Below are 17,738 nucleotides of genomic sequence, written 5' to 3' on the forward strand. Positions count from 1 at the left end.
CATGACGTGACGTTTCGCTGTTGTCATTTGGCTACCGTAATTCTAAAACTATGAAGCGCACTTGAAATGTTTAATGTCAACAGTGCGATTCAACCCCTGATTGTGCTTAACAACCTCAAACCACTTTAAGGAGGTACAGAGTGAACATAAATTAGTAAAAAATGCTTAATTCTTATTTTTTGAAGCTTGGATTGTTCACGCATCACGGAAGTCAAGAGGCTCTCGCGGATTAATACAAGCTTAAAAGATCCTGTAAATGTGACTATATTGTATATTTTTAGGTGTTTCAACTCCATCATGTTGACATTGTTTTATGAATGAGTAAAATAAAGTCTGGATGTGCTATTTCGCTTGATCCTCTTTATAATCCGGTGCGCTTTTCTATGAAAATAGAATCTTTCATTGAGATTGCGTTTATGGACATATGTTTTCTTTTTATTTAGCTGCGATTATGTGCGTCTACGTGATGTTTGTCAACAGTAATCGCGATCCTGCAGAGGTGACAACACACGCTAATAAACTGATCGTGCAGAAATGTAGAGCCGTCACACCACAGGAATAAAATGAGATATTGTGCTTGTTTGTTTAAAAGCGCCATGGAATACAGTTGTAGATGTGTGCTTGTATAAAGACCGAGTTAAGTTTTGCAGTTTCAGTGTCAGCTAAAGCTAAAAAGTTTTCAAACTTCTGCACACGCAACTTCCGCCAAACCTCCGGATGACGTCACACTTGTTGACAAAGATTGATAGTAAGTAAGTAAATAAGTAAGTAAGTAATATTTATTTATATAGCGCTTTTCGAGACCAGGGTCACAAAGCGCTTTAACAATCAAAACAATACTCAAAACAGTACATACTTCAAAGATCAAGACAACACTGAGAACAACACAGGAGTTCGAGAAATTCAAGGAAAAGCCTGAACAAATAGAAACGTCTTAAGATGTTTCTTAAAGGAGTCAGTAGACTCCATCAAGCGCAAAGAGAGAGGAAGATTGTTCCAAAGTTTAGGAGCAACAGCCTGAAAAGATTTCTCTCCTCTGGTCCTGAGCCGTGTGCGTGGAACCATAAGTAGATTCTGATCCAAAGGCCTCAGAGACCGAGCTGGGGTGTAAGGCTGGATCAGATCAGTGATGTAAGGAGGAGCCTGACCATGAATAGCTCTGAAAGTAAGAACCAGAATTTTAAAGTTGATCCTGAAAGAAACTGGAAGCCAGTGAAGAGTTTTAAGGATCGGAAAAATGTGAGTTCTCCTACTTGAGCGGGTCAGAATTCTCGCTGCAGAGTTCTGAATCAACTGCAGACGAGACAGCTCCTTCTTGTTAAGACATGAAAACAAACTGTTGCAATAGTCCAGACGAGAAGAAACAAACGCATGGATTACAAGCTCCAGATCATGTTGTGACAACATTTTCCTAAGTTTAGAGATTTTTCTCAGTTGAAGGAAACAGTTTCTGGTCAGTTTTCTGCAGTGTTGAACAAGAGACATGTCTTTATCAAATACAACACCCAGGTTTCTCAGGCTCAGTTTGACAGACTGACCTAAGTCACCCAAGTACTGACTCAACCCTGGAATCTTATCATCATGAGCAATCACCAGAGTTTCAGTTTTGTCCACATTAAGCTGTAAAGTGTTTTCACTCAGCCATTGTTTGATTTCTAGCAAACAATTGACTAAGCTGTTCAGCCTTTGGGGCTCAGTTGGGTCAAAAGAGCAGTAGAGCTGGATGTCATCAGCAAAAATGTGATAAGAAACATCTGGAAATCTCTGAATGATTTTACCAAGGGGAATCAAGTAAAGCAAAAACAATAAAGGACCCAGAACAGAACCTTGAGGGACTCCACACAACAGATCTGCCGATTCAGACCTCATTTGATTGGCAGATACACTAAAACTGCGCCCAGAAAGGTAAGATGAGAACCATTCTAACACAGACCCAGACAGTCCCACTTCATCCCTTAGTCTTCTCAGCAGGATCTTGTGATCAACTGTGTCAAAGGCTGACGACAGATCCAAGAGAACCAGAACAGTGAATTTACCAGAGTCAGCCGACATCATGATGTCACTGGACACTTTCAATAAAGCTGTCTCCGTAGAGTGATGTTTACGGAAGCCAGACTGAAACTTCTCATGGATGTCGCTCTGATCCAGGAACAAAGACAGCTGCTCGGACACCACCTTCTCCAAGATCTTGGACAAGAAAGGGAGCTTAGAAATAGGCCTGAAATTACTGAGGTCAGTTGGGTCTAAGCCTGGTTTTTTGAGCAGAGGCTCCACAATGGCATGTTTAAATGCATTGGGAAAAACCCCTGTGGAAAGGGAGAGGTTCACCATATTGGTAACCCAGGGGCCAATTACATCAAATACTTTGATAAAAAGCCTACAAGGAAGGACGTCATCTGAGCAAGAGGAGGGTTTCATCTTGTTCGCTAGTGCTGAAATATCACCCAAAGATACAGCAGTGAAGGATGACCAAGAGGAGGAGATGGGCTCAGAGACAGTAGGGGTTCCCAACAAAGGGGGAGAGATTTTCTCTTTGATCAATTTAATTTTGTCAATGAAAAATCTCAACAATGCATTGCTGTCAGCTTCACAGAAGACCGGCGTGATTTGAGGAGCAGGAGACACGAGAGAATTAATCGTGTCAAACAAAACTTTGGGGTTTTTCCTATTTGCTGCTACCAGTTTTCTGATGTAATCAGATCTAGCAGTTTCTACCATCTCATTGTAAGAAGTCAACAGATCCCTGAGGTGAAGTCTGTGCACCTCAAGTTTAGTAGACTTCCAGAGACGCTCAGTCTTTCGACAAAGTCTCTTCAGACTCAGGAGATCTTCATTTGTCCAAGGGCACCGTTTTTTCTGAATTTTCAAGTTTGATTTAACAGGTGCCACTTGATCCAGTATTTCAACACAATGATCAGTGTAACAGTGAATCAAACTGTCCACATCTGGACAGTCATCAAAGGAAAGACGGTCAAACATAGCAGAAAAGCTGTCTGCAGTATCGGCTGAGATGACACGCCTCTGAGACCTAACTTTCAAAGGCTTAGGTTCAGGGATGAAGTCCAGGTTGAACAAGACAAGAGAATGATCACTCAGATGGACATCATGTACAGATACATTAGAAATGTTCAGGCCAAGAGTAAAAACTAAGTCTAAAATGTGGCCTTTTTGATGAGTGGGTTCAGAAACATGTTGCTCAAAATTAAAGGCTTCAGTTAAAGTTAAAAGTTATTTAGCAGAACAAGATGTGACGTCATCAACATGAAGATTAAAGTCTCCAAGAATAAGAACAGATTCCATCTGAATAATGGAAGATAAGAAGTCACTAAAGTCTTTCAAGAACACCGCCGCAGGACCAGGCGTACGGTAGATTGACACACAATAGAAAGGTCTTGTAGAACCAACCATCTGAGACTCAAAAGAAGTGAATTCCTGTGTCTCAATCACTTTGCAAGAACAACTCTCCCTAAAAACAGTAGCAAGACCTCCTCCACGACCAGAGAGGCGAGGCTTCCCCAGGACAGCGCTCCCTACTGGACAGAGTTCGTTCAGATGAATAAACTCTTCCTCTCTCTGCCAAGTCTCAGAAAGACATAATAAATCCAAATTAACTCTTGTGAAAAGATCATTAAGAATAAAGGATTTATTAGTAATGGAGCGAACATTAAGAAGTCCCACATTCAGCACCGATGACGTCACTGACGACGCCGCGTCACTGACAGGCGCGCAGAGCGGGATCTTTTGAAGCGAACAGCGGTCACGTGGGTACCAGCTGTCACTGAAGTTCAACTCGGTTGTAAAAGCCGAATTAAAGAGAGGAAATGAAAAAATCTTACCACCTTTCGTTGAGGTCTGGACAGACGGCAGCGCTGATGTGTCGTCACACACAGTGAGAGGGATGTCGATCAAACATCGATGACGTTCGATGACGTCAGAGTTGTTCCGAGCGATCGCAACTGCACGTCTCATCCTGACCTGTACTCCAGCCCGACTCGATCCCTTGTGGAAATCGCCCGGTACTCGAGAGATCAAACGATATTCCACAGAGTCCGAGTCGATGAGAAGCGGAGCCGGAAACACGTTCACCGGACGTTGGTAACTGTCGCGAGTGAAGTCCTCCATCGACTCTCTGATGTTGAGAAGAGCATCACGATCATAGATCCGAGATGCTTGAGACATATCTTAAGTGATATGAGCATAATATCCGGACAAGTAGTCGTTAAAACGACTGTTTTTGGCAATTATTGCAGGAGCTCACGTTTCAAGCAGCCGATCAAAGGCTCACCGGAAGCGGAAGATAGCATTTTGTGCAGTAACTTGACGGAACCAGGTGCGCGTCACTTGTCTATTGAGGTAAGATATAATTATTGCTTTAAGTCGAATCAGAAATAAGGTTTCATTGCGTGTAATGTAACTTTCTGTGGTGCGTTAACACAAGAGCTAGTTCGCTAAAACTTAGATTTTAAATTATAATGCAACTCACACACGTATTTTGTTTGTTATTTTGAAAGGACAAAAATATATTTATATTCCAATAAAAAGTTCGCTATATTGGTAGGTCATGGTAGGCGATTTATTTTATTAATATTCAAGATATTGATTTAATTTAACACTTCTGCATATTAATACAGATAACATATTTATCGTATTTAAGTATATGTAGTATAAGTATAAGTATAAGTTTATTTGAACCCTTTTGGATGAGGGATTTGATCTTTTGTTGTTTTCTTGAATGAATATATATATAATATAAAGGAAAGTAATTTAAATTCTAGCATAAAGAGGTAAACCAGATGGAAACACAATCAAACAATGGATGAAGGAAACATGGAGAGCTTATCTCTGAAGATAAAGTTGCTTGCTTGTATTTATTTAGTTGTTATATTTAAAAGGGAGCACTAGTATGTTTTTGTTTTGTTTTTGCATGGAAGTGACCTGCAGGAACTGCCCAGAACTCCAGACCTGCTTGACATGAAACCTTTCTCTCTGTGGTTCCTGACAAATGATTTCAAATGTGAAGTAAGTGAGTAAGTAATATTTGTAACATAGTGAACACAAACTTGTAAACCTACAGCACATCCCATCATGGAAATAATCTAAAATGCAATTCCATATTCTTTTCTAGGTGAGATGGAGTGCTGCATATCAGGTGCTGGACTAACCATCGGAGGTGGAAGGGGTCAACATGTCAAAAGCAGGTGAGATGGTTACATCATACACACTTTGGTCATTAAAATAGTCATGTTTGGTAATAATGATAAATACATTTATACAGCAGGACGCACTGACATGCTGACGCTTATGGTCAAGGTTTTCTGACTTCTGTTGTTGGAAACACTTGGTCGTGCCCGTCAAGGTGGAAGGTACCAGACTGAAGAGTCTTTTTCAATAGATTTTACACTTCAAATGATCAGAATCATACGACTCCATTAATACAATGTTTTCCAGGTTCTGTTGACTTTCAGACAAAGAACTTTCAACGTTTTTATGGCAGTAAGGAGACGGCAGGAAGTGAAAGATTCTTGAGAAGGAGATGAACCAACACTGGTTTCTGTCAAGTCGTGTGATTCCCTGAAAGATTTGTCTAGCATGGCAGCGTCACAGCAAGGTAAGAGTTTATTTAGCAAGTGAAGAACGGAAGTACAGCTGATCGTTCTTATTGTCTTATTCTTTTAAGATGCTGACTGGGCTTGACTGGTGAGGCTTTGAAGGATCTTCAGAGCATTTTAGGAGCAGCAGCAAGTCAGCATGACGTCACTCGAACCATGACTCGGACCAGAAACTACTACACACAAGTCTTCACTGAGGACAAGACCATCAACGTCGTGCAGATTGACTCTGATGGTTACTTGTGACATTTGTGACGATCTGTGAACATTTGTTTGATACGAAACCTGTAATAAAGCAAAATTTGATATCATTTTGAATAATGCTCCCATAGTATTCATCCCAACATGATCAATGCAGTTGTAACTTCAGAGATGCCTATAATTGATACCAATGAATGCTTAAAAAATTAAAATAAAGTTTTTATGATAACAGTTCATATCTTTTATTATGACAGGTTGATAAAAAGCAGCTCATGTACAATATTCATATTGGAGTTAATAGCTTATCCAGTGTCAAAATTTAAAAGTGTACTACTTATTTATATACGTATATTACTTATAAATACATCTATAATCACATGTAATTAATAATATGTATTACATAAGTACAAACATAATCATACATTAGTAATCAATAACATGTACATTAATTAACAGAGGCTTGATATTGAGGTTAGTGTGAACTATCATGCTCGTTTTCAGACCCCCAGGGGCCGCTGGGAATGAACCGGGGCCAAAAACGTGTTTTTCATGACTGTTGCTCTTTTGCTCTTATGTAACCTCTGTGACCCTCAGACATATGAAACTTGGTCTGCGTGACCTCTGACACCTCTTAAATCATATGCTCGTGGAACCATAATGATAACTCCTCCCAAACCGGAAGTAGCTTCAGGAAGCACCTAGAAAAACGCCCTTGAAAACATATGTGATACAAATAGAACATGAAGAACCTCTAAGAGTTTCAGATCATTTGAATTAACAATGGTCGATTTATAGAGCATCAAAGTCCAGATTTCTCCAAGTTTCCCATGATACCATGGGGCACAGGAAGTTCATAGCAACATCAAACCACCCCAGTTAAACTCAGAATGGAGTCTAGAATAACATATCCAAATATCAGCTCTGAGGTCTGAGTAGAAAAAAAGTTCCCAAATGCATTCCTGGAAAATCACGTCTGGTCATTCTGTCACACTCAGAGACGATCTTGACAGAAGAATGACAACCTTTCACTCATTTTTGCACCGATGGACACCACATTTCTTACATAGATACTAGGGGACCGTCAGACTCTGTAAATTAAATTTGATCTTTCTAGCTTCACATGGGCCCACGTGACAGTCTCTTGAAGTTATAGAATTAACCCTTTCATGTCCAACAGGCCACAATAGCCAAAATAGGTCAATAGGTCAGAGATTTCTAAAGCTACTTAAACCAAAATGTACATGTTTGATATTTAGCTCATTGTGAACACACGCACTCATTTTCAGACCTCCAGGGGCCTCAGACCAGAAACAGGAGCCAAAAAGCTCATTTTTTTTATAACAGTTGCTATTTTGCTCTAATTTGACCTCTGTGACCCTCAGCCATATGAAACTTGGTCTGTGTGACCTCTGACACCTGTAAAATCATATGCTGGTAGAACCATAATGATAATCCCTCCCAAACCGGAAGTAGCGTCAGGAAGCACCTTGAAAACATATTTGTACAAATGGAACATGAAGAACCTCTAAAAGTTTCAGATCATTTAAATCAACAATGGTCGATTTATAGAGCTTCAAAGTCCAGATTTCTCCAAGTTTCCCATGATACCATGGGGCACAGGAAGTTCATAGCGACATCAAACCACTACAGCTCAACTCAGAATGGAGTCTAGAATAACATATCCAAATATCAGCTCTGAGGTCTGAGTAGAAAAAAAGTTGCCTAAGTCCATTTCTGAAGGATCAGGTCTGGTCATTCTGTAACACTCAAAGACCATCTTGACAGAAGAATGACAACCCTTCCCTCATTTTTTGACTCATTGACACCAAACTTCTCACATAACAGTAGGAGACCATCTGAATGTGTCATATAAATATCAGCTTTACAAGGGCCTTCATGCCTCTTGAAGAAGAGAATTAACCCTTTGATGTAGCAGAGGCCACTACAAACGAAGAACCCTGTTAGTCGTTCCGTATTTGTTGTTGTTGGTGTGTGTAGTTTTCTGATAGTATAACAGCAGTCTTGAGTCACCTATCAATAACATAAATATGTATATTAAAGTTCAAACATGTACTGTGGGTCTCACAAAGCTTTTAGACGTGCTGTCTTCTATTTCATAGTTTGAGTGTAATTTACAAATAGCTCTTCAGTTGCTATTTTAAACGATGATGATTACTGATGAATTAAATCAATTTTTACTGCTTACCCATATCACATGGAATGACAACATTATGAAAGTTATTGCAAGTGTGGTGATTTCAAGAAAGCAGTGGTTTATCTCTATAAGTTAAATATCTCCACTGTGTTTTGCTGCATGTTTGTTTGTTTATGTACTTTGGGTGTTGATGGTTAATAATTGAGTAGTGGAGAAGGGTTAGGTATAGACGAGCTTATGCTGAAATCAATCTAGATTTAACACAAATTTCAAATAATCACTTGATTCACTGATAATCCTTCATAGTTAATTCATATTAAATAATCATTGTCTTGCATTAAAATCCATTCACTGAAACAACTCAGGTTCACAGGCCCAGGTAGAGATAAAGCCTTTCACACACTGAGAAAGATTAAACAATCCCAGATTCCCAGCAAGTCTGTGGGAACCTGTTTGAGAACTCACACTGAAAGACACAACAGGCCAGCAAGTCGCTGGTAATAGACTCTCTCTAGAAGACAACAACCTTTGGTGAATTTCCACGACGGCCACGTGTAGTGGCCATCTAAGACAGTTACTGGCCAATACTACATGCACAAATGACTAGAGGCGTAAACATGAATATTCATACTATAAAAGATCCACCATTTTGTGAGATCTTTGCGTTCTGGCATTCAAAGACGTCTGCGATAGATCTCTCTGCTTGCTAGCACCTGTGTTCACGTAAGTTTGTCTCTGACTTTTGCATAATTCTCTGAACGAGCATTTTTCTTAAAGTCATCCATGTGTCTGTCCTTCACTTTTTCTACCACCACGAGTACCAGTACGAGACTGGGGAGGGGTCGGTTCAAAACCCCCACAAAATGTTTTACCATTTTAGAAACATTCTATTCGGTGTACTAAAAAAAAACAAATAAAACGTTTTTTTAACAGATTTTTGGAACTTATTAAGTCACATTTTGGGTATTTAGGTTACATTTTGTTTTTGTTCACATTGTCTGCTGAACATTTCTATTGGTTTTCGCACCATTTTTTCTCAATTTTTAGAGATGTTGATTTTTGACCATTTTTATTAATTTTCCATCGGAAATAATGTCTTTTTTTTTCTGATTTTTGAGACAATTGTCAATCTGGGTAACATTTCCTTGTGTTTAAATGATCTGCCAGAACATGAACCTAGTAGTCTAAAACATACAAAACTTATTTTCATAAATTACAAACATTTTTTATTTGGACTCCTTTGTTTCAACAGCAGAACTTAAGCAACATGAAATATCCAAGAAAATTAAACAATGGTTCTTCAATTATCTTCTGTTTGAAAAATATTGAAGGATTTAAAAGATCAATTCTGTTCTACTTTTCTTCTCCTCAGACTTTGATCGATGAGTATTCCGTCTCCTCTTCTTCAAAGCTGCTTGATTTGCTGACTTTGCAGTTTGGTCTGTTAGCTGTGAACTTCACTTCGGAATAATTCATCTCCACTTCCTGGTCACTGCTGTCATGCTTTGATGGAGAATTTTTTGCATCATTTCGAGCAGCCTAGAAAAAAGTACTATAAATTATTAAATGCTTGGAAAAAAAAAAAAAAAAAAAAATTTACTTTTTTTCGCTTTTGTTGTTTGGATACGACAGCGTACATGTCTTCTGGTCTTGGCTTTCTACTGAAAAACAAAACAATTAATCCATAATTTTCAGACAGAAACGTATTATAAAACTCACTTTTCTCTAGAACACACTGAAGTATAATTCAGAGGCTCCTCTGAAGAAGGTCCGGCTTGAACTTCCTTTGGGTTTTTAACCGCTTGATTCTGCAAATAAAGTGTAGTGTATCTACTAATTTGATCATGACGATGATGTTTTTTATTGGTCACATCATGATCATCATCATTAAACTTTATTAAAATGATATTATAATTTTTAAGAGTTAGAAATGTCAAGTTACAGCAAAGTTAAGTGAAAAATTCAACATTGGATTAATGTCATGGAGAAAATTCTGCAAATAAATGAAACCATGTCCTCACTTACTATCCAATATTTTTTATTCATTTTTTTCAAGCAAAATTAACTCAATTAAAAAAAAAAAATGAAATAACGTAACATTACAAAAGCGTGTGGAGTTAATGTTTCGTTGTCATTCAATTTTTAAGGTAAAAAATACGTATTTATTTATTTTTGTTTCCTAATAAATGTGTTTTTATTTATTTGTATGACATGAAAAACTTACCTGTCGATGTTTGAATTTCCTCCAAATCCAGCGGTTGAAAAGTAATGTTAAATAAAAGGCAAATTAGTACAAGATGAATATAAAAATGGTGTTAATGTTACGACTTACTTGAAGATGAGACAAAATACTAGAGGAATGAGCAGAAGTGAAGCACAGATGGAAACGTACTTCAGGACTTTCATAAAGACGCCTGTATTGAAACAGAACATTAGTTGAATCTCATACTTTAATTAATATGTTATTATCATTTAAATGTCAATCTTCTGATGGAGTTTTTACTCACTTTCCAAAAACATCTCCAAAGGTTCCGAACCATTTTCGCCTAGTTGGTTTCTGGCGGAGCAATAGTAGATCCCAGGCTTGTCAGAGTCCACAGTGTGATTCTGCTGACTCGACACTTGGGAGTCATTTTGTCCATCTGTCTTCTTCAGGTACCAGAGGTATTGTTGGACTTGTGGGTAGCTTTGAGCGCTGCACGTGAGCGTCACGGATCCTGTTTGGTCTGGTAACTGCTGCTCTTTCAGGATCTTGACGTCTCTTGGAACATCTGAACAGAAAAAACGGTTAAAAGAAAACAACATTAATGAAGATTCCCCCTCTACTGGTGAAATGCTTAATTGCGTGGTATATTTAATCATTCATAAATTATTTAAACAAAATGGTCTGTAGTGACTTAACAGTCAAAATTCATAAAATGAATAAAACATGGTGTAAGAAGTGTAGTAAGAGGTAAAATGTGTTGAAATTCAGTAACATGATAGATAACCTTTCTCTTTGCTCGCATATAGTTTTTTCTTATGACCTTTGCCACGTCCTAGAATGACCCCAATATCTCGAATAAATAAGAATGAAGTTTTGAATTATGCTACATTTTCTTAAATTCGTGATCCCAAGCAGATAAATGTGAAAAAAAAGTCATCAACTTACACTTGATCCTGACGTTAACCGGAGGAGACTCTGAGGCTCCGACTTCATTATGGGCTGTGCAGCGATACTCTCCACTATCAGCGGACGAGACTGACTGCAGAGTCAAAGTCTGAGATCGACCCAGATCTTCTGCTCTTCCGTTGGTCGTCCTGGTCCAGGTCACCGAGGTCACCGGGGGATGAGACTGTGATTGGCATTGAAAAGTCATCAACGTGTTCTCCTTCACCTCCTGACTTGGTTCAACCTGGACTTTCACAGTCATGGGTTTGTCTGCAACACAAGTGAAAGTTAAAAACAGTAATTAGGTGTCGCCCTCTACTGGTGAAATGCTAAATTGCGTGGTATATTTATTCATTCATAAATTATTTACACAAAATGTTCTGTAGTGACTTAACAGTCAAAATACATAAAATGAATAAAAGATGGTGTAAATCCAAGAGTAGTAAGAAGTAAAATGTGTTGAAATACAGTAACATGATAGATAACCTTTCTCTTTGCTCGCATATAGTAAGTATGTAAGTAAGTAATTTTTATTTGTATAGCGCTTTTCCAGACCAGGGTCACAAAGCGCTTAAACAATCAAAACAATATTCAATAAAGTATATACTTTAAAGATCGAGATAAAACTGATAACACAACAGGAGTCCCAGAAAATCAAGGAAAAGCCTGAACAAATAAAAATGTCTTAAGATGTTTCTTAAAGGAGTCAGTAGATCCATCAAGCGCAAAGAGAGAGGAAGATCGTTCCAAAGCTTAGGAGCAACAGCCTGAAAAGATTTCTCTCCTCTGGTCCTGAACCGTGTGCGAGGAACCATAAGTAGATTCTGATCCACAGACTTCAGAGCCCGAGCTGGATTACAAGCTCCAGATCATGTTCCGACAACATTTTCCCAAGTTTAGAGATTTTTCTCAGTTGAAGGAAACAGTTTCTGGTCAGTTTTCTGCAGTGTTGAACAAGAGACATGTCTTTATCAAATACAACACCCAGGTTTCTCAGGCTCAGTTTGACAGACTGACCTAAGTCACTCAAGTACTGACTCAACCCTGGAACCTTATCATCAGGAGCAATCTCCAGAGTTTCAGTTTTGTCCACATTTAGCTGTAGAGTGTTTTCACTCAGCCATTGTTTGATTTCTAGCAAACAATTGGCTAAGCTGTTTCTTATGACCTTTGCCCCTTTGAACTGTGTTTAATTAAACGACAGTTTACATCCAACAGACCCCAATAACTCGAATAAATAAGAATGAAGTTTTGAATTATGTGACATTTTCTTAAATTCGTGACCCCAAGCAGATAAATGGGAAAAAAAGAGTCTTCAACTTACACATGACCCTGACGTTAACCGGAGGAGACTCTGAGGCTCCGACTTCATTATGGGCTGTGCAGCGATACTCTCCACTATCAGCGGACGAGACTGACTGCAGAGTCAAAGTCTGAGATCGACCCAGAGCTTCTGCTCTTCCGTTGGTCGTCTTGGTCCAGGTCACCGAGGTCACCGGGGGATGAGACTGTGATTGGCATTGAAAAGTCATCAACGTGTTCTCCTTCACCTCCTGACTTGGTTCAACCTGGACTTTCACAGTCATGGGTTTGTCTGCAACACAAGTGAAAGTTAAAAACAGTAATTAGGTGTCGCCCTCTACTGGTGAAATGCTAAATTGTCATGGTGCATTTTATAATTCATAATTTTAGAGAGAGAGAGAGAGAGAGAGAGAGAGAGAGTGAGAGAGAGAGAGAGAGAGAGAGAGAGAGAGAGAGAGAGAGAGAGAATTAATAATAAGTTGAAATACTAACACAGAACTTCGATGCACTTTGGTTCACTCATGTCTCCTCTTCCGATGCTGTTTCTGGCGACACACTGGTAACAACCTTCGTCTGATCTCTGCACTCTTGTAATAGTCTTGCTATTGGTGGTGGTCGAGCTCAGGTACCGGTTGTTTGAAGATCCAATACTTGTTTTGTACCAGGAGAAACTTCGAGGTGGAGGATAGGCGTCAACATCACACGTTAATTTGAGGGTTTCATCAAAACGTATGGTCTTGCTTGATATGTTGATAGATATTCTTGTATTTGTGGGTTTGTCTAAGGAACAAAAAAAAATGTCAGTGTTTGGAATTTATAATGGTTTTTCTGTTCATACTTACATTCAACCGGAATCTGCAGAGGACTTGATGTTCCAGAACCAAATCTGTTCCAGGCAGTGCAGGTATAAATACCTCTGTGCTCAGGTTGAGTGTTAAATATGACGTAAATATCCTCAACAGACACAGTTTCTCCATCCTTTTTCCATTCAACCCTATGAGCTTCTGTGTCACTGTTTCTCACCATGCATTGCAAACTCATCTTCATTCCTCGTCTAACTGTAGTTTTAGTTGTCTTGATCTCAACTTCTGGTAGAGCTGAAAATAGACAGTAAAGAGTTACACACTTAAACTAATGAAGTTCAGTTTAAGGCTCTTTAAGTATTTATTACTAAAGGAAAAAATATATATATAATCAACTCAATGTAAGTAAGTAAGTAAGTAAGTAAGTAATATTTATTTATATTGCGCTTTTCCAGACCTATAATTAGGTGTAAAAAAAAAGAATGCAATGTAAAAAATTAAATTAAAATAAATTAGTTGTAAACCCCACCCCCCCAACAAACAAACAAACACACAAGTGTATTGAAGTAAAACGTTTTTATAATATCAAAATAAAATCATACTAAAAATTTAAAAAACCATCACAATTCAACCACTTTTATTTATTTTTTTATTTATTTTTTTAAATGTTTCCGAAAATTAAACTTAACATTTGAGGGTTTGATCTTAAAGTCTTATTTTGATGCACAAACTCAGTTAGAAATTCAAAGTCTGTCGGCACATATTGACTTCCACACTAATGTTCTTTAACCAAATGAATCAGAAGCCGCCACTGGAATAAGTGATTGTTTTTTTAATCACCAGTTTCTACTGAAGAACGCGAGGGAAGAATTGCTGGAATTTTGATCAAAAAAGAACCAACAGTTGATCATCTCACCTTGAACGTTCAATTGAAACAAATCACTTTGAGATCCAAGATAATTTCGAGCTTCACATCTATAAGTCCCACTGTCTGAAGGTTTGATGGAAGTGAAGGTCAGGTTTTGTCCTGAGGATTTCCACCCTCTCCCCAGATACCAATTGTAGGTGGGCTCCGGGTTCCCTCTTGATGAACAGACGAGGGTCACTTCGTCCTTTTCCACCACGTCAGACTTCCTGTTGGCATTGACGACGCTCACCCGCGTCTCTCTGGGTTCATCTGGAGATGAATCACAATCCAACGATGATACTATTGCTGCGGTCAACTAGCTGATGCTAATACTTTTGACTTGTTCAGAATTTAATTGCCTTTGAATTCTCATGTGTTCCACCAGTGTCTTCGATCTTGACGGTAGAAAAGGTTCACTTACGTCTGATGTTAACAGTGAGGTTGCGGACTAGATTCGGGTCGTTGTTGTCTTCGGTTTGACAGGAAAACTGCCTCCCGTTGTCTTTCCAGTTAGCTTCGTAGCTGACCGTCCTACGTTGTCCATCACTGCCATCGATTGTTGATGATCGGTCCAGAGGTTTTATTAGTAGACGACTGGTGCACGAGCTGAGGGTGGAACACTGAAGTGTCACGGAGTGAACTGTAGCTCGTTCCTCAAAACTGACGAGGCATGGGTTTTCTGCAGAAATTAAACTTTTTATTACACAAATATAAAACATTTCTAAACAAAGTATAAATCCCCTTGAAGATCACATTTCACTTCCACATACCTATTGAATGCATGTCCGATGTTAAATGTAATTCAATAAGTGTCTTTTACAAATCAATGGTTTTAAAAAGTCTTCGTCAAATAAACAAACATCAGAGTTTCAACTCTGGACGTCCAAAATCAAGCTTTCTTCTCAGTAACTCCTACGATCAAGAGGTTCTTGTACTTAAATGTATGTTTTAAACATTGTTATTTAATCTCAGATACTGTAAGTCCTACATGGCGTTGTCAACAGTTTATTCATGAAAGTCTTTTATATACGTATATTTGTGTTCAGAAAAAATACAGATTTACAATTTACCTTCAACCGTGAGAGAAACATCACTTAAATGCCATTTTTTTTCCCAGTCTCTTGTGTTGTAAAATCTTAAGGAATATTTTCCGTTATCCTTTGTTTTAAGGTCACAGATGGTCATGGTGAGTTGTTTCCCTTCTTTGATGTAAGTCACTCTTCCTTCATACTCTGGACTGATGGGTTTTTTCCTGACATCAGTACTATGAACGACGGTGCCCACATATTCATTTTCTTGATAATTCCATTGAGCATCTTTTAACCAAATCCAATAGGCTTCGTTTACATCGACATCTTTTTTGAAGCTTCCCTTAATTTGAACACAGGATCCTTCTGTGGCAGTCAGTGGGTTGTTGTTGAACTCAAAGTTGGGATTTTGATTTGCAGCTGAATGACAAGAGTTCTGATGAGTCAAAATTCAAAACTGTGAATCAACACTTACCTCTTGTTACAGCCAGAAGAAACACTAATATAAGTGTATCTTTCCCCATCATCTTCAATGATATGACCTGAAATAAGAAAGAAATACTATGAATAAAATTAAAGAAATACCCTAAATATAAGAAATATATTGTTGTTTAATTTGTAAAATCTTCTTCTTGTGTGTCAAAACCTCTTGTGCTGTAATTTAAAAAGCATAAAAAGAATAGAGACAAGGACTAAAGAAGTGATAATGAGAAACAGGAAGAGGAAGAACGTTCAAAGACATGAATAAAAAAGGTGAAGTGCCTTTTCTGACACATCTTTTTATAAATATATTTAGAGAATCGTGTACGTCAACTTTTCAGGATATATTTTTGTTTCTGCAGTTTAAAACAGAAACAAAAAAAACACATACAATAAATCCTTTAATTACATTCATTACTCGGCCGGGGAAATTCCATATTGGTCATAGGATTGTTTTTGTCAAACCAAAGTTATAAAATGATTTACTAGGAATAAAAATACCCTTTAAACTAGTAAACATTTAAAACAAACACATATTTCTATACAATTCCAAATTATTGTTTTAGTCAATTATTGAACTATAATTTGTTAATGACTTAAAAAAAAGACTTGTAATTTACTTTCATCAGCATGTTTCTTAATATAATAAAGTTTAAACTTACCTCTGAGAACATGAGCAGCTCAAGTGGTATCAAGAGGAAGTCACAGTTCATCTTCAATGCTCACTTTTCTATTGTGAGAGTCGTTTCACTTCCTGTCTAATGTGCGACTTAAAGTGTAGTTAACCCAAAGTTCAAACTTCGTCGAGGCAGAGAGATGTCTGTGCCTTTGACAGAATACGAACTGCTACACTTGAATCCACCATGGACGCCACGAAGGGAACAGGGAGGGTTGAAATCCCACCAGAGAGCGAGGCAGCGAGGCAGACTAGAGCTTTAAAAGCCTCCTTTTTTGGGGCGATGAGCTCCAGTGTGAGCGCTGGTAGAGCCAGGAGAAGAGCTTGACTTCTGATCTCTGGAAGGTCTTTGGTCAGGTCCTCCAAAAGAGCAGGGAAGTCAAACTTCTCTAGATTGGAGGGCAACACCAAGTATACTTTGGGCTGGCTAATTCCATGTGATGCTAGCACCTCCATGGAAGCCTTCCTCTTTAGCTCCACTTCTTCTTGGGTTTCTGTCGCCAACCATAAGATAATAACAAACACATTTTGTCTCTGTAGTGACCGGGCCTCTGAAAACAGCTCAACTGCGTTAGCTTCAGGCGTCTGTGCAAATGTCAAAAAGACCGCATTGTAGCGAAGGAAGTGTACTTTATCCATGTAGCTGTCCATGTCAACCGTAGTCCCATTTGGTACAGGAAGCAGGTCCCACAAGCGAAAGTCCTGGTGTTTAGGGTCAGGGTAGCTCTCTACATCCCCTTCGAGAGTCGGTGAAGGAGCTGCTCCTTCATCTCCAGGTCCAACCCCTCGGAGAGAGTTCATGAAGGTATATTTCTCGTGGCTGCGGTCGCCCAAAATGCCCTAGTTGATCCTGCTCAACAGGAGATCTTCCACAGCATCCTTGATGTCGGCAAGTTGGTTGCTCTCCATCGACTCTTTCAGTGTCCCCAGGAGGTTGAGGCTTTTAAGAACCTCTGCCATCTCTGCAGGAAAGAGATCAGTTATCAAAGGGGGGATTCATTTAGAGGAGGTTTTCCGTTACATCTCTTACATGTTAATTGTTTTAATTTTGTAAACCACAAAATAAGTTGAACTCTGTAGATAATCATTCAACAGTGCTTTTTGACTGTGACTGGAATTTACCAGTGTTGGCTGAAAACAGTTTTTCCATTATTTCCATAATGCCAAAAGATAGATGGATGGATGGACGGACGGACGGATGGATGGATGGATGGATTGATGGATGGATGGATGGATGGACGGATGGATGGATGGACGGACGGATACTTTATTGATTCCCTGGAGAAGAAATTATTTGCTCCAGCAGCAATAACACATCCATCCATACAAACATCCATAAATACTTGTAAAAACAATCAAATACATTTATAAATACATACAAAACTTGTTAAAAGACATAAATGAATAATTCACAAAGTAAAGGTGA

The 17,738-nt window shown here is 38.6% G+C and overlaps 3 protein-coding genes across 3 annotated transcripts in view; all 3 read right to left on the reverse strand.

Annotated features, from left to right (window-relative positions):
- LOC148062377 (B-cell receptor CD22-like) overlaps window positions 1–15,693 on the reverse strand; it is a 39,220-nt gene extending 23,527 nt beyond the window's left edge. Inside the window, exons 1-5 of the mRNA XM_087812067.1 lie at window positions 15,632–15,693; window positions 15,199–15,576; window positions 14,550–14,807; window positions 14,138–14,398; window positions 13,261–13,515 (exon numbers count right to left, since the gene is read on the reverse strand). Coding sequence (XP_087668193.1) covers window positions 13,261–13,515; window positions 14,138–14,398; window positions 14,550–14,807; window positions 15,199–15,576; window positions 15,632–15,683 — 1,204 coding nt within the window. The 5' untranslated portion in view covers window positions 15,684–15,693. The remainder of the gene's footprint in view (window positions 1–13,260; window positions 13,516–14,137; window positions 14,399–14,549; window positions 14,808–15,198; window positions 15,577–15,631) is intronic.
- Window positions 9,210–13,117, reverse strand: LOC148062378 (sialoadhesin-like). Its single transcript, XM_087779049.1, has 9 exons — window positions 13,081–13,117; window positions 12,441–12,710; window positions 11,117–11,386; window positions 10,473–10,736; window positions 10,298–10,379; window positions 10,190–10,208; window positions 9,685–9,773; window positions 9,566–9,626; window positions 9,210–9,504 (listed from the first exon to the last, which is right to left on the reverse strand). The coding sequence occupies exons 1-9, from the start codon at window positions 13,115–13,117 to the stop codon at window positions 9,334–9,336; spliced, it is 1,263 nt and encodes a 420-aa protein (XP_087635175.1). The 3' UTR covers window positions 9,210–9,333.
- A 736-nt stretch (window positions 15,694–16,429) lies between the features above and the next one.
- Window positions 16,430–17,272, reverse strand: LOC148062379 (interferon-inducible GTPase 5-like). Its single transcript, XM_087779085.1, is given in 1 exon segment — window positions 16,430–17,272. A coding segment is annotated over 1 exon segment (843 nt).
- Window positions 17,273–17,738: the final 466 nt, after the last annotated feature.

Source organism: Callionymus lyra, chromosome 17 (assembly GCF_982586985.1).
Source record: "Callionymus lyra chromosome 17, fCalLyr1.hap1.1, whole genome shotgun sequence".
NCBI classification, from domain to species: Eukaryota; Metazoa; Chordata; class Actinopteri; order Syngnathiformes; family Callionymidae; genus Callionymus; species Callionymus lyra.